The sequence below is a fragment of the Salmo trutta genome, chromosome 28 (assembly GCF_901001165.1).
Source record: "Salmo trutta chromosome 28, fSalTru1.1, whole genome shotgun sequence".
Classification (NCBI taxonomy): Eukaryota; Metazoa; Chordata; class Actinopteri; order Salmoniformes; family Salmonidae; genus Salmo; species Salmo trutta.
This window is the reverse complement of record NC_042984.1, coordinates 25485585-25509404: the sequence shown is the minus strand read 5'-3', so window position 1 is coordinate 25509404 and position 23820 is coordinate 25485585. Positions and strand designations below refer to the sequence as shown.

The following is a 23820-nucleotide window of genomic DNA, read 5'->3' as shown; positions in this document are numbered from 1 at the left end:
ATTCACCCTCTGAATGGCACACATACATCAATGCCCAATTACCTCAGGGCTTAAAAATCCTTCTTTAACCGGTCTCCGCCCCTTCATCTACACTGATTTGAAGTGGATTTAACAATCAATAATCAATAAGGGATCATAGCTTTCACCTGGTCAGAAAGAGCAAGTGTTCTTAATGTTTTTTATACTCCGTGTATATCAATATGAAGGCACTCAGTGTAGAGTTGGCCTATTTTTGTCGTATATTCCTATGTGCGTTTGTGTGTTTATCTATGGTTCGTGCGTACACAGGTGAGCACGCAGAACTGCAGAGGCAGGAGAGTGCAGAAGGCCACACCTTCAACCAGGGGGACAAGGTGAAATGTCTCCTGGAGGTGGACATCCTCAGACAAATGCAGGAGGGCCACGGAGGGTGGAACCCCAAAATGGCAGAGGTACTAAACTAAACTCCCTCCAAGTCAAATGGAATTTCTCTGACAGAATTTTATCAAGAGTCTGACCTCATTCCAAGCTTTCTCCAGTTGTAGAACTACTTTGAAGCGTTTACCACATTGTCATTGCACTGCATGTACTGCATGTGCCATGTTAGACAAATATTACTTCAAATTCTGAGTACCGTTTCCCCATTTTGAAACTTTGAACCCAGCTTTATGTAATGTCGTCGGCGTGAATGGTCTCTGGTGTGCAATAGAGCAAAACCAACAAGCACCTTTTATGTTCAAATCAATGGAGCCAGCGAAATGATAAGGTCAAAGCCGGCCACAGTCTGCGACTGCAAATTTGTGTGTTTACAGTACACCTGCAGAATCGGGACGGTACACAGAATCACTGACCGGGGAGATGTCCGAGTCCAGTACAGCAACAACATCCGCTGGACCTTCCACCCAGGGGCCCTAACCAAGGTAGTCTACTTCTACCAGTGGGAAATGAATACAGGCTCACAGCATGGTCTTATAAGTTAGCGTTTGTTAGCGATGTGATGCTAATGCTGACAGATTAGCATAGAATCACATCACTAACAATTTGCTGTCTTCCCCTTTCTTGCCGTAGGTGAACACATTTGGTGTGGGCGAGCTGGTGCGAGTGCTGGAAGACATAGACAGCGTTAAGAGGCTTCAGGCTGGCCATGGAGAATGGACAGACAGCATGACACCCGTATGTTGACATAGCCTGAGGCTAACTTCCCATACCCTGGAGTTCACTTCCTGTGTCCTAACACTAACTTTCCTTAGCCTGGCACTAACCTCCCTTCTAGGTTTCCTTAGCCTGGCACAAACTTCCTGTCATGCCATTGTGCGAAGCCTCAGCTGGCAGTCAGCCCTCTGCATTAGAGGCAATGCCCTTTATGCCTCGGGACTACTGGTAAACAAGCTTATGGCTTCTGCGAAATAAAAGCCCTGAGAATTTCCCAGTGTCATTGGTATCTAAAAAGAGTGCATTTGAGATGGAAAGATGACAGTCATGGTTTGATGGAGGTTCTCTGAAACACTTCCTCTCCTTCATGGCTTGTGATGGGTGTTTATACCTAATATCTTGTCCTATTGGTCATGGTGGAAAGGAGACAACGAGAGGAAGTTTTAAAGTGTAATGGAACAGGAAGTTTTAAAGTGTAATGGTAGGTAGTCCATAGACCTACCTACCTATCTGGTGTCTTAACACTGTCAGTATCACTGTCTTTTCACCCTCCTTCCTTATCTCCCTCTCTCTCCTCTGCCCCCCACCCGTCTTCATCCTTTTGTTTTCTACACCCCCTCCTTTCCCATCAGGCCCTGGGGCAGGTGGGCAAGGTGCTGAAGGTGTACGCCGACGGGGACCTGCGCGTGGCCTTCAACGGCCAGACGTGGACCTTTAACCCGGCATGTCTCTCGGCCCAATCCGTGGAGGTGGACGCCAACCTCATGACGGCCGAGAACCCCAACGTATCCGGAAGTAAGGACTACTGAGACCTCGCAAACAGGAGGAAGGGGGCCTCTTATCTAACAGTCATCCAACGAGCTTTGCTTTTTATCTGTCCTTCCATTTCCTTATCACTTTCCCTGAATTCCCTATGGACCCCCTCCACCCCTCCCTCTTCTTCCAGCACTCTTGCTGCAAGCTATGCATGCACTACTGACCAAGGGCTGTGACAGTGGCTATCTGTTGCATATACGGCCCTTCATATTTCTGTTTCACCTGGTCACTGTCTCCACATACATGACGAATGGGTTTCATTTGCGCGTAATTTGCGTGTCTCTGAAATGTCTGTTTTTTCTCTCTTTCATGCCCCTTCATGTTGGAGGCAAGCTCCAGAGTCCTCATCAGCATATGTGCCTCTACTGCGCCTCGTGTCTGTGTGGCTCTACTAGTCTTGGGTACTCTGGCTCAATCACCCCTTTTTCTGTGTCTGTCATATACATCATGGTGGAAGAGAGTGGATACGAGAGGCTCGTAGTGCTGGGTTAGGGTGCACAGGGACATTTTGACTCATTCCAATGGTTGTGCTTTGACTTGACTTAACAAAGAGTCTTGGTAACTGTGTATGCTCTCTGAGTTTAGAGGGGCCTGAAGGGTAGCGCAGCACCAACTATGCATGTTCTCCATGCTCTGGAATCTATCACTAACATGTCTCTTCTATTTTTCTTCTTTCTCCTTCCCTTGCTCTTTATTCATCCACATTATCTTTTTTCACTCTCCCTTTTCCCCTTCAATGACGATTGTGTCCCCCCCTCTTAATCTCTCTCTCCAGACACAGTCATTTCAGTCCTGGAGAAGCTGCTGTCTCAGTCTACAGATCAGGACAACCCCAGCCGGCTGGTCATCGAGGCGGCGCATGGCAGTGCCAACAAAGTCCGAGAGCTTGTGCAGAAATACCCTGACAAGGTGTGTTCACTCCCGCCACCGCAGACTGTATGTCTGTCATCTCTTAATGTGATTGTGTGTGAGACATCTCTTAATGTGATTGTGTGTGTGACATCTCTCCAGGTGGATATAAAGAACCAGGGCAAGACGGCGCTGCAGGTGGCAGCCCACCAGGGCCACATGGAGGTGGTCCTGGCTCTGCTGCAAGCCAACAGCTCCATTGAAGTGAAGGACGAGGACGGAGACACCGCCCTGCACTACACGGCCTTCGGGTGAGAGGAATACACACACACACACACACACACACACACACACACACACACACACACACACACACACACAAGGTTGCCAGTCTTAAGTACCCTGTATTCACATTGTTAGAGAACAAGTTGGGGGGGGGGGGGGGGGGGGGGTTGGTCTCTGGATTTAATTGGATTTGGGGTGAAAATCACTACACACACAAATAGTCAATCACACAGGGGCATTACTGTTGTCCATAATCCCGCACCATGCCCCTTCCCCTAAAATAAGTGATTAAAAACATACATTTGTTATCAGAATGAGTCAATTAAAACAACACAACAAATATATGAAAATGTATTGAGTAATGGATATTTAAATGAGTACCCTAAATAGATAGGAAAATGATTGTGGTTAGGCCTATACATTTTGTTGCTCATTGTGTGTGTGCAGGAACCAGGCGGAGATTGCACGGCTATTGCTGAGCAAAGGGGCCAACGTGAACCTGCTGAACAACTCCATGTGCACAGCGCTGCACATAGCCGTCAACAAGGGCTTCACCGATGTGGTGCGCGTGCTGTCGGAACACTCAGCCGACATCAACCTACAGGTCAGTACCCACTAATAAGAACTACATTATCTGCGTCAGAAATGCCATCATATTCCTTATTTTAATTAAATACTTTGGTTCATGCTTTCTTCTGTCATGCTCACCGCCCGTACATGCAAACACACACTCACAAGTCTCAAGAAACTAAACAGCATAGACTGCAATGGCAGACATATTTATTTTAACTAGGAACAAAACAGAATGTTTCCGCAGATCCTTCTCTTATGAAGCATTTTATCACTTTGTTTTTTATATTCTTTGATGTGCTGCTTTTAGTGTCTGTCATTTGTTGTGTTTTTACTGTGTATTTATTGATGTTGTATGTATTGGCTAGTGCAATAAAATGTTCCCTTTGGGGGACTAATAACTTACTATCTTAAGTCGACACACCCGTATTCACCCCAAGCCTGAATCATTTCTTCATAAAGTCTGAGTCTTGTGTTCATTTGTTGAGTTCTTTAAGGCCATTTAGACGGCTCTCCAACTTTGTTGGGCTTTCCTCAAACGGCCACATCTCGAAGCAGCTCAATTCACCTCACAACTGGTTTTGGGTACTGTTCGGGATATTTCATTTTTCTGCTCAAGCAATGTGCGTGTTCAGCTGGAGTGGAAAGGCTGCTTGAAGTTTGTGTGTGTATGTTGGGGCGGCAGGTAGGCTAGTGGTTAGAGCGTTGAGCCAGTAACCGAAAGGTTGCTAGATCGAATGTCACGATCGTGTGGAGAGACGGACCAAGGCGCAGCGTGATTGGAGTTCCACATCTTATTTTTAGTGAAACTTAAAACAAACCAAGAAACAAACAACAACCGTGCAGTACTGAGGTGCAACATGCACTCACTCAAAAACAATATCCCACAAACGCAGTTGGAAAAACGGCTACCTAAATATGATCCCCAATTAGAGGCAACGATTACCAGCTGCCTCTAATTGGGAACCACACAAAACACCAACATAGAAAATATAAACTAGAACACCCCCTAGTCACGCCCTGACCTACTACACCATAGAGAACCAAGGGCTCTCTATGGTCAGGGCCTGACAGAATCCCTGAGCTGACAAGGTAAAAATCTGTCATTCTGTCCCTGAACAAGGCAGTTAACCCACTATTCCTAGGCCATCATTGTAAATAAGAATTTGTTCTTAACTGACTTGCCTAGTTCAATAAAGTTTAAATAATATTTTTTATTTTTGTTAATGTGTGTATCTGAGCTGTAGTGTAACAGAAAAGAGCAGCATTGCTATACATGAGTACTAAGTAGGCTTGGGCGATATACCATTTATATCGACGGAAAGATTTTCAAAAATGTATATCTATTTTTGTGGGGGTACCCGAGGGCTGCGGGGGTGCATGCCACTCCACTACTTATTCGTTAAGTACAACTATAACAAATCTAAAATATATCAAATAAATTGTATCCAGCTCAGGGCTCCAGCTTTGCATTTGGTTTGCTAACTTGCTAGCCAAGTGGCTAGATATCAAGATCAAGCTTCTTGGTTACAGCAAAGACATTCTAGCCTGAGTGCCAGTCTCTTCAGCTAACATTCCATTCCTTCCAACGCCTTTTCATTGCCAAAGAGACTGGCCTTTCTGCCATCTTCAAATATGAACATTGTATCATATAGAGATAGTAGTGGTGTCTTTTTGTAGGCACTAACCTCATGGTTAGTTGGACAAAGCCTATGGGGAAATGAATGGCGTTTTTGTAGGGGTTTTCGATAAATGCCAAAAATAAGGTATGTGGTAAACACAGGCTTAGGAAATCTTACACGTTTTGTTCTGTGAGATCATTTTCATCAACGTCACTTTTTGTGAATTTTGAATAATTTTTTAAATTAAAATAGCACAAAGGCTACATAATTAATAAAGGCCATGTTAACTGAATGATATTATCTCATAGATCAAAATGTTTAAGATCTCCTAAGCCTAAACTTATTTTCGGCATTTATCCCAAAACCCTATTCTTTCCCCATAAATTTTCCCCACTTGGATCGCTGAACGTACCAGAGGTAAATCATTTCCGGGTTTTAGGACTGCAAGCTGGCGAGCTCTACTAATGAGCTCGAAGTGAACAGAGTTGATCCTGATTCGATAACCCTCACAGCTATCTTCAACGATATCCAAATATTGGAACTCTCTTTTTTTTTTGTTATCCGGTTGCTAAGCAACTGTTTTTTGTTTGTGCAGCCGAAGCCAGCCTGTCAAAAGTTTCTAGCTCACGTCTAAATTCTCAAACTAAATACATACTGCAATTCCACACATGCTTTGATTTTAAGCCTCAAAATACAACAACTTCCCTCGCTAACAGCTTTAATATTGCAGATAGTGTGGCTTCCATCAATGTAATTGTCTGCATAATTTCCATCACCCCATATATTTTATTTTGTAAATGTATTTACACTTGAAGTCGGAAGTTTACATACACTTAGGTTGGAGTCATTAAAACTTGTTTTTCAACCACTCCACAAATGTCTTGTTACCAAACTATAGTTCTGGCAAGTCGGTTAGGACATCTACTTTGTGCATGACAAGTTATTTTTCCAACAATTGTTTACAGAGATTATTTTACTTATAATTCACTGTATCACAATTCCAGTGGGTCAGAAGTTTACATACACTAAGTTGACTGTGCCTTTAAACAGCTTGGAAAATTCCAGAAAATGATGTCATGGCTTTAGAAGCTTCTGATAGGCTAATTGACATCATTTGAGTCAATTGGAGGTGTACCTGTGGATATATTTCAAGGCCTACCTTCAAACTCAGTGCCTCTTTGCTTGACATCATTGGAAAATCAAAAGAAATCAGCTAAATTTAGACCTCCATAAGTCTGGTTCATCCTTGGGAGCAATTTCCAAATGCCTGAAGGTACCACATTCATCTGTACAAACAATAGTACGCAAGTATAAACACCATGGGACCACTCAGCTGTCATACCGCTCAGGAAGGAGACACATTCTGTCCCCTAGAGATGAACATACTTTGGTGCGAAAAGTGCAAATCAATCCCAGAACAACAGCAAAGGACCTTGTGAAGATGCTGGAGGAAGCGGGTACAAAAGTATCTATATCCACAGTAAAACGAGCTCTATATCAACATAACCTGAAAGGCCGCTCAGCAAGGAAGAAGCCATTGCTCCAAAACAACCATAAAAAAGCCAGACTACGCTTTGCAACTGCACATGGAGACAAAGATTGTACTTTTTGGAGAAATGTCCTCTGTTCGGATTAAACAAAAATAGAACTGTTTGTCCATAATGACCATCGTTATGTTTGGAGGAAAGAGGGGGAGGCTTACAAGCCAAAGAACACCATCCCAACCTTGAAGCAGGGGGGTGGCAGCATCATGTTGTGGGGGTACTTAGCTGCAGGAGAGACTGGTGCACTTCACAAAATAGATGGCATCATGAGGGAGGAAAATGATGTAGATATATTGACGAAAGATCTCAAGACATCAGTCAGGAAGTTAAAGCTTGGTCACAAATGGGTCTTCCAAATGGACATTGACCCCAAGCATACTTCCAAAGTTGTGGCAAAATAGAAAATAGACATTTTGTGGGCAGAACTGAAAAAGTGTGTGCGAGCAAGGAGGCCTTCAAACGTGACTGTTACACCAGCTCTGTCAGGAGGAATGGGCCAAAATTCAGCCAACTTATTGTGGTAAGCTTGTGGAAGGCAACCCAAAACATTTGACCCAATTTAAAGGCAATGCTACCAAATACTAATTGAGTGTATGTAAACTTCTGACCCACTGGGAATGTGATGAAAGAAATAAAAGCTGAAATAAATAATTCTCTCTACTATTATTCTGACATTTCACGTTCTTAAAATAAAGTGGTGATACTAACTGACCTAAGACAGGGAATTGTTACTAGGATTAAATGTCAGGAATTGTGAAACTGATCTTAAATGTGCACTGCTCAAAAAAATTAAGGGAACACTTAAACAACACAATGTAACTCCAAGTCAATCACACTTCTGTGAAATCAAACTGTCCACTTAGGAAGCAACACTGATTGGCAATACATTTCACTTGCTGTTGTGCAAATGGAATAGACAACAGGTGGAAATTATAGGCAATTAGCAAGACACCCCCAATAAAGGAATGGTTCCGCAGGTGGGGACCACAGACCACTTCTCAGTTCCTATGCTTCCTGGCTGATGTTTTGGTCACTTTTGAATGCTGGCGGTGCTTTCACTCTAGTGGTAGCATGAGACGGAGTCTACAACCCACACAAGTGGCTCAGGTAGTGCAGCTCATCCAGGATGGCACATCAATGCGAGCTGTGGCAAGAAGGTTTGCTGTGTCTGTCAACGTAGTGTCCAGAGCATGGAGGCGCTACCAGGAGACAGGCCAGTACATCAGGAGATGTGGAGGCGGTCGTAGGAGGGCAACAACCCAGCAGCAGGACCGCTACCTCCGCCTTTGTGCAAGGAGGAGCAGGAGGAGCACTGCAAGAGCCCTACAAAATGACCTCCAGCAGGCCACAAATGTGCATGTGTCTGCTCAAACGGTCAGAAACAGACTCCATGAGGGTGGTATGAGGGCCCGACGTCCACAGGTGGGGGTTGTGCTTACAGCCCAACACCGTGCAGGACGTTTGGCATTTGCCAGAGAACACCAAGATTGGCAAATTCGCCACTGGCGCCCTGTGCTCTTCACAGATGAAAGCAGGTTCACATTGAGCACGTGACAGACGTGACAGAGTCTGGAGACGCCGTGGAGAACGTTCTGCTGCCTGCAACATCCTCCAGCATGACCGGTTTGGCGGTGGGTCAGTCATGGTTTGGGGTGGCATTTCTTTGGGGGGCCGCACAGCCCTCCATGTGCTCGCCAGAGGTAGCCTGACTGCCATTAGGTACCGAGATGAGATCCTCAGACCCCTTGTGAGACCATATGCTGGTGCGGTTGGCCCTGGGTTCCTCCTAATGCAAGACAATGCTAGACCTCATGTGGCTGGAGTGTGTCAGCAGTTCCTGCAAGAGGAAGGCATTGATGCTATGGACTGGCCCGCCCGTTCCCCAGACCTGAATCCAATTGAGCACATCTGGGACATCATGTCTCGCTCCATCCACCAACGCCACGTTGCACCACAGACTGTCCAAGAGTTGGCGGATGCTTTAGTCCAGGTCTGGGAGGAGATCCCTCAGGAGACCATCCGCCACCTCATCAGGAGCATGCCCAGGCATTGTAGGGAGGTCATACAGGCACGTGGAGGCCACACACACTACTGATCCTCATTTTGACTTGTTTTAAGGACATTACATCAAAGTTGGATCAGCCTGTAGTGTGGTTTTCCACTTTAATTTTGAGTGTGACTCCAAATCCACACCTCCATGGGTTGATAAATTGGATTTCCATTGATTATTTTTGTGATTTTGTTGTCAGCACATTCAACTATGTAAAGAAAAAAGTATTTAATAAGAATTTCTTTCATTCAGATCTAGGATGTGTTGTTTAAGTGTTCCCTTTATTTTTTTGAGCAGTGTATTTGGCTAAGGTGTATGTAAACTTCGGACTTCAACTGTATGAAAATGTGATATTTCAGTTTTGTTATTTTTTTATAAATTGCCAACATTTCTAAAAACCTGTTTTTGCTTTGTCATTATGGGCTGTTGTGTGTAGATTGATGAGGTGGAAAAAACTATTGAATCAATTTTAGAATAAGGCTGTAACCTAACAAATTGTTAAAAAAGCCCCCTTTAACAAATGTTGGTCTTTTAAGGCAGGGCTGACAGACACGTTCCTTTCACCCCCTTTAGATAACAGTTAAATGTTTGTTTCTAATTCTATTCGAGGAACCACATGTTGTCATGGAAAATATTGTTATTTCCAACAACCCATGAGCAACTCCCGCAAATCCATCTGCATATTGAACGTTGAGATTGCCGAAAGGCCAGTCTCTTTGGCAATGACATGGAGTGGAATGTTAGCTAAAAAGACTGGTTCTCAGACTAGAGACATTCAATCCCCTCATGGATCCCGGATGCCTAAATTGTTTTGTGCGTCCCCCCTTCCCCCCAAAAATAGCGCACCATGTGTGCACATCCGGTAATAACTTATTCCCCGGTATGGTATAGAAACGGTATGAAAATCTGGATACCGCCCAACCCTGTAGTTCATTCATGATATAAAAACGTTGCTGTAGAACTACGATCAAATAGAAGGCCTCAAGGTCTCACATCCCTCTTGGACAGCTGTTAGCACAGATTTAGGATCAGCTCTCCCTGCCCAAATGCTAACCCTCTCTATTAGGGGCTACAACTATAAACTGACCACAGATAATTTATTACCTGGCTAACTTCTTTCTCCTCCTCTCCTACAAGGACTCGTACGGAGACACACCGCTGCATGACGCCATCGCCAAAGACTTCCGGAACATCATTGAGATCCTGGTTGTGGTGCCCAACATAGACTTCACCCAGCAGAACCACCGCGGCTTCAACCTGCTGCACCACGCAGCCCTCAAAGGCAACAAGCTGTGAGTAGTTCACTACTAGGGTTGGGCGGTAACCAGATTTTCATATTGTAGGGCTTCCAAGTGGAGTACCTGTCTAAGGCATTGCATCGCATTGGTGAGGCGTCACTACAGCCTCGGGTTCGATCCAGACCCGGCCGTGACCGGGAGACCAATGGGGCAGCGCGCAATTGGCCCAGCGTCATCTGGGTTAGGGGAGAGTTTGGCCGGCCGAGACTTCCTTGTCTCATCGTGCTCTAGCGATTCCTTGTGGCGGTTGGGCGCCTGCAAGCTGACCATGGTCGTCAGTTGGACAGTGTTTCCTCCGACACATTGGTGCGGCTGGCTTCCGGGTTAAGCGAGCAGTGTGTCAAGAAGCAGTGCGGCTTGGCAGGGTTGTGTTTCGGAGGACGCATGGCTCTCGACATTCGCCTCTCCAGAGTCTGTATGAGAGTTGCAGCGATGAGACAATCGTAACTACTAATTAGATATCACGGAATTGGGGAGAAAAAGTGAGTAAGGTAGTAGTAATAATAAAATGTCATACCGTCTTACTAGGATTTACGGTATTACCGGCTTAGTACACAAGGGGCGCTAAAAAACGCAACCACAAAAAAGCCCATTGGGCATCTATTACCAGAATGCTAGCAAAATTAGCACAAGTAATTGCACATTTCCATGGAGCCTGCTAGCTGAATATGCTAACGAGCGCAAACAAAAATTGCAAAGACAGACAATCCAGCTCAAAGTTATACATATATAGGTAGTAGCAACCAGTGATGTACTGGGCCGTACTCACTACCAATGTTTTTTTCATTGCTGTGCAAATTTTACATCTGCTTAGAGCAAACTTGAACGTTGTGAAAATTCTGTGCAACTTCCGGCGCACGTTTACTGTGAACACTGAGGCTGTACCCGATTTTAAGTTTTAACAGGTCAAGTAGACTACTGTGGCTATTTGATCATAATGTAGGTCTCCCAGAGTGGCCTACTATCAAAAACAATGGAGAAAATTCATCCCATAACATTTTAACATAGCTGTTCTATCGTTCAGCCTACAGTAGCAGCCAATGTGTGGTGTTCATTGTAGGCCTACATTCCATGACACTTTTCAAAAAAACATGCAGGGCTTGACATTAACATGTTTATCCACTTGTCCTTCAGACAAGGTGAATGAAAATATTGTTGTTTGATGCAAGAAACCACTTTACAAAATAAAATGCATCATTATTCATATACCATTATTACAGAGAATAAGACAAATTATGTTTCCCCTCTGCATATTGGCCACTTAGCATATTCAAGCCTGTCTGAAAATACAACACTGCCCCTTTAAGACAAATAAAGCTCTTTATCTGACTCGCTTTTCAAAGATTTGCACGTTTTGTGCTCTTGTAGGAAGCAATTACTCCCCCATTGCTGACTACAAATGATCTAGAACTGGGCTAATAACTCACTAACTAGCAAAGGATATGAACAAATGCAGAAATGTGCACATGTAGCTACATGTAGCTCTCGCTTTGATCTCAAAACAAGCGCATCTATTTACAACTGGTCATGCTGTTAAAACAGTCCAGTTCAAAGTGAATGGCACAGATCCATATATGGCAATGGTATATTTGCATATAGGCCTATGATTGGGTATGGCGCACTGGTCTGTGTAGAGTACGGGCCTGAGTCATGCCTGTCAATGCAATTGAATCCTACAACAAAATCTCTTTCATAGTTCATTTTGTTTTGGTATATTGCATTGAAAGTGACTAAATTTCGCGTTAATCCAATCACAATTCCCACAGTAAAAGGAAACGTTGATAGTGTTAACTAACAGGGAAAACTCTAAAAAGTTGAGTGAAGTTCAATCTCATGCTTCTCTGTGTGCGCTGATATTTCTTCTGCCCGGCAGTCCCGGGGAGGAGAGGGAACATTGCTCACTACCCTCTGTAGCGCCTTGTGGTAGGGTGCCTTAAAGTTTCTGTACCAAGCGGGGATGGAGCCAGTCAAGATGCTTTCAGTGGTGCAGCTGTATAACTTTTGAGGATCTTAGAGCTCACGCCAAATCTTTTTAGTCTCGTGAGAGGGAATTGGCGCTGATGTGCGTAGACCATGTTATTTCCTTAGTAATGTCGTATTCCACAGGTCATTGCTGTGAATGAGAATGTGTTAAATACACATTTATATTTATTAAGGATCCCCAAGGCAGCAGCTACTCTTCCTGGGGACCAGCAACATTAAGTCAGTTATATACAGTTTAAAATATTACATTTCATAACACTTTACCCAATACATTTAGTATGTTCCCTCAGGCCACTAGTCCAATATCACATATTTACGATACAACATTCATGTGTGTGTCTTATCATTTGTGTATTGTATGTGTGTGTCTGTGCCTGTGTCTCTCTTCACAGTCCCCGCTGTTCCATGAGGTGTATTTTAATCTGTTTTTTAAATCTGATTCTACTGCTTGCATCAGTTACCTGATGTGGAATAGATTTCCATGTAGCCATGGCTCTATGTAGTACTGTACACCTCCCATAGTCTGTTCAAATTGTATTGGTCACGTATATACACTACCGTTCAAAAGTTTGGGGTCACTTAGAAATGTCCTTGTTTTTGAAAGAAAAGCACATTTGTTTTGTCCATTAAAATAACATGTAATTGATCAGAAATACAGTGTAGACGTTAGTGTTGTAAATGTTCCAATGGCACGCTGTGTTAGCTAATCCAAGTTTATCATTTTAAAAGGCAAATTGATCATTAGAAATCCCTTTTGCAATTATGTTAGCACAGCTGTAAACTGTTGTTCTGTTTAAAAAAGCAATAAAACTGGCCTTCTTTAGACTAGTTGAGTATCTGAAGCATCAGCATTTGTGGGTTTGATTACAGACTCAAAATGTCCAGAAACAAAGAACTTTCTTCTGAAACTCGTCAGTCTATTCTTGTTCTGAAAATGAAGGTTAATCCAGGTTAATCCCGTTGAATTGACGTTTTGCCTGTTTGATTGCCTTATGGAGGGAATAACTACACTGTTTTTATTCATCCATATTCCCAGTCACCTTGCCATGGTTAAATGCGGTGGTTCGGGCTTTCAGTTTTGCGCAAATTCTACCATCTATCCAAGGTTTCTGGTTAAGGTAGGTTTTAATAGTCAGTGGTACAACATCTCCTATACACTTCCTGATAAACTCCGTCACTGCATCAGTGTATTTGTCAATGTTATTCTCGGAGGTTACCCTGAACATATCCCAGTCCGCGTGTACAAATCAATTTTGAAGCGTGGATTCTTATTGGTCAGACCAGCGTTGAATAGTTCTTAGCACGGGTTCTTCCTGTTTGAGTTTCTGCCTATAGGAAGGGAGGAGCAAAATGGAGTTCAGATTTGCCAAAGGGAGGGTGGGGGAGGGCGTTGTTGGCATCCCGGAAGTTGGATTAGCAGTGGTCGAGTGTTTTAGCAGCGCGAGTACTACAGTCAATGTGTTGATCGAACTTCGGTAGCGTTTTCCTCAAATTTGCTTTGTTAAAATCCCCAGCTACTATAAATGCGGCCTCAGGATATGTGGTTTCCAGTTTGCATAAAGTCCAGTGAAGTTCTTTGAAGGCCGTCGTGGTATCGGTTTGAGGGGTAATATACACAGCTGTGACTATAACCGAAGAGAATTCTCTTGGGATGTAATGTGATCGGCATTTGATTATGAGGTATTCCAGATCGGGGGAACAAAAGGACTTGAGTTCCTGTATGTTATCACGATCACACCATGAGTAGTTAATCATGAAACATACACCCCCGCCCTCCTTCTTCCCAGAGAGTTCTTTATTCCTGTCTGTGGATGTATGGACGAGTATGTTACAATCCCTAATGTCTCTCTAGAAGGAAATCCTCGCCCTGAGCTGGTCAACTTTATTTTCCAGATACTGAACATTAGTGAGTAATATACTCGGAAGCGGTGGATGATGTTACCGCCGCTCTGATATCCAAAAGTTCTTCCCAGCTGTATGTAATAACACAAAAAATTGTCTGGGCTAATAATGTAAGAAATGACACATAAAAAACCCAAAATGCTTCAAAGTTGCCTAGGAGCTAGAAGCACAGCTGCCCTGTCTGTTGGCGCCATTTCCTATAGTAACTTAGAGATTGTGAACAGACTTTTGGTAGCATGTCTTGTGGGGTATGCATGGGTGTCCGAGCTGTGTGTAAGCATTTCACTGTAAGGGCTACACCTGTTGTATTCGGCACATGTGACAACAACTATTTGATTTGATTTCAATCTAAGCCTAATAGAAATTGTGCGCCCTCAGGCCTGGAAGGAAGCAAAAGTAATTATGTTACCCAAGAGTAGTAAAGCCAACTTCACTGGCTCATATAGATGACCAATCAGCCTGTTACCAACCATTAGTAAACTTTTGGGGAAAAAAGCACACTTCTAGGGAAGGACATTCAACAAGCACGGTACTTACATGAATAACTGATGATTGGCTGAAAGAAAAATTATGATAAAAAGATTGGGGGAGCTGTTTTGTTAGACTTCAGTGCGGCTTTTGTCATTAGAGATCATAGTCTGCTGCTGGAAAAGCGTATGTGTTAACAGAACGCAGAGGTTGTTCTTTAATGGAAGCCTCTCCAACATAATCCAGGTACAATCAGGAAATCACAGGGCAGCTGTCTAGGCCCCTTTTTTCAATCTTTACTCATGAAATGGCACTGGCCTTGAGTAAAGACTGTCTTTGTATGCAGATAACTCAACACTATAAACATCAGCTACGACAGCAAATAAAATCACCCGCAACACTTAACGAAGAGCTGCAGTTAGTTTCAGTAAAGTAAATAGCATTATCAGTGGGTTTTGTGATGAATGAGCCATCTCATTCAATGAATGATGGAGCTTAGTTAGCTTTTTTGCCCAAAATGTAGTTGAAGGTGTCCGAAGCTTTTGCTATCATTCTTTGTCATTTATCTTTGTTTCATAGTGTCATTTCTTTTTTTATTCAGTTTAGTCACATCATTTCTCAGTTTGCAGTGCATTTGCCAATCGGTTGTGCAGCCAGATTTATTTGTCATTCCTTTTGCCTCATCCCTCTCAACCATACAAATGTTAAATTCCTCAACAGTTTTTTGTCATTTTCTTAATGGGTGCTAGCTTATTAGTACCTGGAATAAGCATTTTCATAAATGTGTAAAGTGCAGCATCTGGTTTCTCCTCATTACACACCACGGACCAACAAAAATTCTTTACATCAACAACATAGGAGTCACTACAAAACTTATTGTATGACCTCTTCTACACTATATTAGGCCCACACTTTGGAACTTCGGTTTTCCTAGATATGGCTACTATATTGTGAACACTACATCCGATAGATTTGGAAACTGCTTTGAAACACATTTCTGCAGCATTAGTAAAGATGTGATCAAAACTTGTTGTTGTTTTCATTCCTATGCAGTTTGTAATAACTCTGGTAGGTCGACTGATAACCTGAACCAGGTTGCAGCATTTTCTTGAGTGGGCAGCTTGATGAAAGCCAGTCAATATTTAAATCACCTAGAAAATATACTTTCTGTTGATATCACATACATTATCAAGCCTTTCACACGTTATCCAGATAACAACTGTTAGCACTTGGTCTATAGCAGCTTTCCACCAGAATGGGATTTAGGTGAGGCAGATGAACCTGTAGCCATATTACTTCAACAGTATTTAACATGAGATCCTCTCTAAGCTTTACAGGAATATGGTTCTGAATATAAACAGCAACAACTCCACCTTGTGCATTTCTGTCTTTTCTGTAGATGTTATAACCATTTATAAAAAGACACAGAGGAACTTGAAGCACTCGTCCCGCTCCACTACAGCCCCATCGATGTGGATGGAACAGTGCTCGCCCCTCCATTTCCTGTAGTCCACAATTAGCTCTTTGTCTTGCTGATGTTGAGGGAGAGGTTGTTGTCCTGACACCACACTGCCAGGTCTCTGACCTCCCTATAGGCTGCATCATCGTCGTCGGTGAGCAGTCCTACCACTGTAGTGCCGTCAGCAAACACGATGAAGGTGTTGGAGTTGTGCGTGGCCAAGTGTGTGTGTGTGTGAGAGAGATAGAGAGAGGGAACAATGTTAGGCTACATACAGTACATGGAGGGGATTACTGGGAAATTTGGTTCATCAGGCTGACCCCTAGTTTTTGAGGGATGATGATAGAAATTCCAGAGTATGGAACCTCAGTATCTGATAGACTATGTGTGGTGCGGCAGTGGGGAGGATGAAGGTTATCAAACTGTCTTGTGTTGTATGCATGGATCTGGGAATTAACCTGGAAGAATTCATTGAAGGTAGGCTGTCTGGGGAGGTACACTACATGACCAAAAGTATGTGGACACCTGCTCGTCGAACATCTCATTCCAAAATCATAGGCATTAATATGGAGTTGGTCCCCTCCTTTGCTGCTATAACAGCCTCCACTCTTTTGGGAAGGCTTTCCACTAGAACACGTTATGTTGATCGAGTAGATAATGGAGTGTAGTGATTGATACGTACTTGTCTTCCGCATTAAGCTTTTCAGCGTTTTTTGTTTCTTGTAGACATGCTTAAGGTTTGCTCTGAACTATAGTGAGTTTGCAAATGCAACCCCGCCTCCCAAAAACAAGCTCAGCCAGTGAATTGGCAACCACACAAGCAACACACACCTGAATCACACACCAGTACGATAAATGGAGAGAAAGCGGAGTACTTGTTCACTGTACGGACCCTGGCTGCACATACACTAAGCTAGTGCTGTGGATACAAGCAGTATGCGAGGCAGTAAGCCAAAACACTGGTCAAAGAAGTTAGGGAGAGACATGGCTAGGCTACACCCTAAAATATTGTTTGTCCATCCAGTTTATGAGGATGATGAGGAACAAGTAGTTTGTGCTCAAACAGAGTAGCGGTGTTGCATTGAGTAAGTACATACTAGACAGGAGGTGCAGCTTTCACTTCAGATGTTCTGAAAGAGCTACAAAACCTGGACCCGTACAAATCAGCTGGGCTAGACAATCTGGACCCTCTCTTTCTAAAATTATCCACCGCCATTGTTGCAACCCCTATTACCAGTCTGTTCAACCTCTCTTTCGTATCGTCCGAGATCTCTAAAGATTGGAAAGCTGCCGCGGTCATCCCTCTCTTCAAAGGGGGTGACACTCTAGACCCAAACTGTTATAGACTATCCATCTTGCCCTGCCTTTCTGAAGTCTTCGAAAGCCAAGTTAATAAACAGATCACTGACCATTTCGAATCTCACCGTACCTTCTCCGCTGTGCAATCCGGTTTCCGAGCTAGTCACAGGTGCACCTCAGCCAGGTACTCGGGTACTAAACGACATCGTAACCGCCATCGAAAAAAAGACAGTACTGTGCAGCCGTCTTCATTGACCTGGCCATGGCTTTCGACTGTCAATCACCGTATCCTTATCGGCAGACTCAACAGCCTTAGTTTCTCAAATGACTGCTTCGCCTGGTTCACCAACTACTTCTCATACAGAGTTCAGTGTGTCAAATCGGAGGGCATCTTGTCCGGACCTCTGGCAGTCTCTATGGGGGTACCACAGGGTTCAATTCTCGGGCTGACTCTTTTCTCGGTATATATCAACGGTGTCGCTCTTGCTGCGGGTGATTCCCTGATCCACCTCTACGCAGATGACACCATTCTGTATACATCTGGCCCTTATTTGGACACTGTGTTAACTAACATCCAAACGAGCATCAGCTGTCTGAGCAGCTAACCGATCGCTGCAGGTGTACATAGCCCATCTGTAAATAGCCCACCCAATCTACCTACCTCATCCCCATATTGTTTTTATTTACTTTTCTGCTCTTTTGCACACTAGTATTTCTACTTGCACATCATCATCTGCTCATCTATCACTCCAGTGTTAATTTGCTAAACTGTAATTACTTCGCTACTATGGCCTATTTATTGCCTTACCTCCTCACGCCATTTGCACGCACTGTATATAGACTTTTTTTCTATTGTGTTATTGACTGTACGCTTGTTTATTTCATGTGTAACTCTGTGTTGTTTGTGTCGCACTGTTTTGCTTTATCTTGGCCGCAGTTGTAAATGAGTTGTAAATGAGAACTTGTTCTCAACTAGCTTAATTGGTTAAATAAAATTCTAACATTCAGTCGAACAGTAACTGAATGACTCGATGCCTGTCTGCCTGCTTTATATAGCAAGCCATGGCCACGTGACTCATTGTCTGTACGAGAGAACCTTTTTCGTGAACGGCGTATACCTAATAAACTGACAGGTAGCACGTCCGGTGAACAGGTCAGGGTTCCATAGCCCCAGGTAGAACAGTTGAAACTGGAGCAGGAGCACTGCAAGGAGTCATCAGGCCAGGTAGTCCTGAGGCATGGTCCTAGGGGAGGGAGGGAGGGGGAGAGGCCTTCGACACATAAAATACTGGAGGCTGAGACAGGAGGGGTTGGGAGATACTGTGGCCCCGTCCGACGATACCCCCGGACAGGGCCAAACAGGCAGGATATAACCCCACCCACTTTGCCAAAGCTCAGCCATCACACCACTAGAGGGATATCTACAACCACCAACTTACCATCCTGAGACAAGGCCAAGTATAGCTCACAAAGATCTCCGCCACGGCACAACCCAAGGGGGGCGCCAACCCGGACAGGAAGATCACGTCAGTGACTCATCCCACTCAAGTGACGCACCCCTCCTAGGGACGGCATGGAAGAGCACCAGTGACTCAGCTCCTGTAATAGGGTTAGAGGCAGAGAATCCCAGTGGAGAGAGGGGAACCGGCCAGGCAGAGACAGCAAGGGCGGTTCGTTGCTCCAGTGCCTTTCCGTTCACCTTCACACTCCTGGGCCAGACTACACTCAATCATAGGACCTACTGAAGAGATGAGTATTCAATAAAGACTTAAAGGTTGAGACCGAGTCTGCGTCTCTCACATGGGTAGGCAGACCATTCCATAAAAATTTTGCTCTATAGGAGAAAGCCCTGACTCCAACTGTTTGCTTAGAAATTCTAGGGACAGTAAGGAGGCCTGCGTCTTGTGACCGTCGCGTACGTGTAGGTATGTACGGCAGGACCAAATCAGAAAGATGGGTAGGAGCAAGCCCATGTAATGCTTTGTAGGTTAGCTGTAAAACCTTGAAATCAGCGCTTGCCTTAACGGGAAGCCAGTGTAGAGAGGCTAGCACTGGAGTAATATGATCACATTTCTTGGTTCTAGTCAAGATTCTAGCAGCCGTGTTTAGCACTAACTGAAGTTTATTTAGTGCTTTATCCGGGTAGCCGGAAAGTAGAGCATTGCAGTAGTCTATCCTAGAATTGACAAAAGCATGGATTAATTTTTCTGCATCATTTTTGGACAAAGTTTGGAAAAAAGCAGTCCTTGAAACAGTCTTGATATGTTCATCAAAAGAGAGATCAGGGTCCAGAGTAATGCCGAGGTCCTTCACAGTTTTATATGAGACGACTGTACAACCATCAAGATTCATTGTCAGATTCAACAGAAGATCTTTCTTTCTTGGGACCTAGAACAAGCATCTCTGTTTTGTCCGAGTTTAAAAGTAGAAAATGTGCAGCCATCCACTTCCTTATGTCTGAAACACAGGCTTCCAGGGAGGGCAATTTTGGGGCTTCACCATGTTTCATCGAAATGTACAGCTGTGTGTCATCCGCATAGCAGTGAAAGTTAACATTATGTTTCCAAATCAAATTTGATTTCTCACGTGCGCCGAATACAACCGGTGTAGACCTTACAGTGAAATGCTTACTTACAGGCTCTAACCAATAGTGAAAAAAAGGTATTATGTGAACAATAGGTAAGTAAAGAAATAAAAACAACAGTAAAAAGACAGTGAAAAACAGTAGCGAGGCTATAAAAGTAGCGAGGCTACATCCAGACACCGCTTAGTCAGGCTGATTTGAGATAGTATGTACATGTAGATATGGTTAAAGTGACTATGCATATATGATGAACAGAGAGTAGCAGTAGCATAAAGAAGGGTTGGTGGGTGGCGGGGCACAATGCAGATAGCCCGGTTAGCCAATGTGCGGGAGCGCTGGTTGGTCGGGCCAATTGAGGTAGTATGTACATGAATGTATAGTTAAAGTGACTGTGCATATATGATAAACAGAGAGTAGCAGCAGCGTAAAAGAAGGGCTGGGCGGGGCACACAATGCAAATAGTCCGGGTAGCCATTTGATTACCTGTTCAGGGGTCTTATGGCCTGGGGGTAGCCTATGTTATACATGACATCACTAAGAGGTAAAATATATAGGGAAAATAGTGGTCCTAAAACGGAGCCTTAAGGAATACCGAAATTTACAGTTGATTTGTCAGAAGACAAACCATCCACAGAGACGAACTGATATCTTTCCGACATATAAGAACTAAACCAGGCCAGAACTTGTCCGTGTAGACGAATTTGGGTTTCCAATCTCTCCAAAAGAATGTGGTGATTGATGGTATCAAAAGCAGCACTAAGGTCTAGGAGCACGAGGACAGATGCAGAGCCTCGGTCTGACACCATTAAAAGGTAATTTACCACCTTCACAAGTGCAGTCTCAGTGATATGATGGGGTCTAAAACCAGACTGAAGCGTTTCGTATACATTGTTTGTCTTCAGGAAGGCAGTGAGTTGCTGCTCAATAGCTTTTTCAAAAAAAAATTTAGAGGAATGGGAGATTCGATATAGGTCGATAGTTTTTTAAAATATTTTCTGGGTCAAGGTTTGTCTTTTCAAGAGAGGCTTTATTACTGCCACTTTTAGTGAGTTTGGTACACATCCGGTGGATAGAGAGACGTTTATTATGTTCAACATAGGAGGGCCAAGCACAGGAAGCAGCTCTTTCAGTAGTTTAGTTGGAATAGGGTCCAGTATGCAGCTTGAAGGTTTAGAGGCCATTACTATTTTCATAAATGTGTCAAGAGATATAGGTTTAAAAAACTTGAGTGTCTCCCTTGATCCTTGGTCCTGGCAGAGTTGTGCAGACTCAGGACAACTAAGCTTTGGAGGAATACGCAGATTTAAAGAGGAGTCCGTAATTTGCTTCTAATGATCATGATCTTTTCCTCAAAGAAGTTCATGAATTTGTCACTGCTGAAGTGAAAGCCATCCTCTCTTGGGGAATGCTGCTTTTTAGTTAGCTTTGCAACAGTATCAAAAATACATTTTGGATTGTTCATATTTTCCTCAATTAAGTTGGAAAAATAGGATGATCGAGCAGCAGTGAGGGCTCTTCGATACTGCACGGTACCGTCTTTCCAAGCTAGTCAGAAGACTCCCAGTTTGGTGTAGCGCCATTTCCGTTCCAATTTTCTGGAAGCTTGCTTCAGAGCTTGGGTATTTTCTGTATACCAAGGAGCTAGTTTCTTATGACAAATGTTTTAAGGGGTGCAACTGCATCTAGGTTATTGCGCAAGGTTAAATTGTGTTCCTCAGTTAGGTGGTTACCTGATTTTTGTCCTCTGTCCTTGGATAGGCGGAGGGAGTCTGGAAGGGCACCTAGGAATCTTTGGGTTGTCCGAGAATTTATAGCACGACTTTTGATGATCCTTGGTTGGGTTCTGAGCAGATTATTTGTTGCGATTGCAAACGTAATAAAATGGTGGTCCGATAGTCCAGGATTATGAGGAAAAACATTAAGATCCACAACATTTATTCCACGGGACAAAACTACGTCCAGAGTATGACTGTGGCAGTGAGTAGGTCCGGAGACATGTTGGACAAAACCCACTGAGTTGAAGATGGTTTCGAAAGCCTTTTGGAGTGGGTCTGTGGACTTTTCCATGTGAATATTAAAGTCACCAAAAATTTGAATATTATCTGCCATGACTACAAGGTCCGATAGGGAACAGGGAACTCAGTGAGGAACGCTGTATATGGCACAGGAGGCCTGTAAACAGTAGTTATAAAAAGTGATTGAGTAGGCTGCATAGATTTCATGACCAGAAGCTCAAAAGACAAACGTAGTTTTTTTTTGTAAATTGAAATTTGCTATCATAAATGTTAGCAACACCTCCGCCTTTGCGGGATGCGCGGGGGATATGGTCACTAGTGTAACCAGGGGGTGAGGCCTCATTTAACACAGTAAATTCATCAGGCTTAAGCCATGTTTCAGTCAGGCCAATCACATCAAGATTATGATCAGTGATTAGTTCATTGACTATATCTGCCTTGGAAGTGAGGGATCTAACATTAAGTAGCCCTATTTTGAGATGTGAAATGCCCCATAATGACAAAGTGAACACATGTTTTTAGAAATGTTAGCAAATTTATTGAATAAGTATTTACACCCCTTTGCTATGATTCTCCAAATTGAGCTCAAATTGAGCCTGTGGCCAATTCAATTGTTTGGACATGATTTAGAAAAAGAAACACCTGTCTATATAAGGTCCCACAGTTGACAGTGCATGTCAGAGCAGAAGTCCACGGAACTGTCCGTAGATCTCCGAGATATATGCCTCATCATAATTATATCTGGCAGTGTGCTAGTGATGACTGTTTAACAGTCTGATGGCCTGGCGATAGAAGTAGTTTCTCAGTCTCTCGGTCCCAGCTTTGATGCACCTGTACTGTCTTTGCCTTCTAGATAGTAGCGGGGTGAACAGGCCGAGGCTCAGGTGGCTAAGGTCTTTGATGATTTTCTTGGCCTTCCTGTGACACACACCGGATGCTGTAGATGTCCTGGAAGGCAGGCAGTGTGCTCCCGATGATGCGTTGAACTGACTGGACCACCCTCTGGAGAGCCCTGCGGTTGCGGAAGGTGCAATTGGCGTACCAGGCGGTGATACAGCCCGACAGGATGCTCTCAATGGTGCAACTGTAGAAGTTTGTGAAGGTCTTAGGGATGTTGACTCGGCACAAACAAAGGGGAAAAGGGAATACAGTCATTCAGGAAGGCTCCAACACAAAATCATAAAAGAAATGGCCAAATGTGTTCTGGAAAGTGTCATGTGCAGTGCTTGAGTTCAGCATCCTCTCTTGAGCATTCATTTGGCCTGACATCAGCTGCTGCTGCAAATGAAAAGAACATTGAGAAATACAGTATTCTGGAGGAGCTCTTTTTACTCATGTATACATACATATATTAGAGTGTGGTCTAAGATACTGTATGCATGCATGCTGAAAAATGCCCAAGTGTCTGTTTCTTTCATTGTTTAGTTGTTTTGCGTTTATTTGTCCACAAAGTAGCATCCCTAAAGGGGTTTTGAGTTATTCCATTCTTCTGCCGCTCCTCTCCGTTGGTTTTGCCGATATGAATGTGCGTTTGTTTATTTTAGTGAAGGTATTTATTTAGTTTATCTGAGGAAATGGGAAAAGAGGGTCATAGTTCTAAAATGATCCTGGGAAGCCAAAGGGAGAGGCAGGCAGAACATGAGAGAGAGCCTCCTCTCTTTTCTCTTCCTCACAACTATCTTCTTCTGTTTCCCTCTCTTCTAATTCTTTCTTTTTCCCTCGCTCTCTCTACCTATTTCCCTCCCTCCAATCTTCCTCTGTCTCTCTCTCTTTCTCTGTTGACCTGGGCTCTCTGTGCTCCTCCCTAGCTCCCAGCCAAAGGCAAGTCCGTCTGGCCGTACACACCCCAGCTAGGCCTTAACCCTCACACACAGTCCAACCACAACAACATTAAACGTCTGACTCACTCTGTCTCTCCAACTACTTCACATAAGTACTCAGCACA

The 23820-nt window shown here is 43.7% G+C and overlaps 1 protein-coding gene across 3 annotated transcripts in view; it reads left to right on the top strand.

Moving 5' to 3' along the window:
• Window positions 1-23820, top strand: part of LOC115165862 (E3 ubiquitin-protein ligase MIB2) — a 100739-nt gene that overhangs the window by 66160 nt on the left and 10759 nt on the right. For all 3 annotated transcript variants that reach the window (XM_029719305.1, XM_029719306.1, XM_029719304.1), the window contains exons 6-13: window positions 289-431; window positions 792-899; window positions 1048-1152; window positions 1764-1926; window positions 2723-2856; window positions 2959-3107; window positions 3529-3685; window positions 10005-10159. In XM_029719305.1, coding sequence (XP_029575165.1) covers window positions 289-431; window positions 792-899; window positions 1048-1152; window positions 1764-1926; window positions 2723-2856; window positions 2959-3107; window positions 3529-3685; window positions 10005-10159 — 1114 coding nt within the window. The remainder of the gene's footprint in view (window positions 1-288; window positions 432-791; window positions 900-1047; window positions 1153-1763; window positions 1927-2722; window positions 2857-2958; window positions 3108-3528; window positions 3686-10004; window positions 10160-23820) is intronic.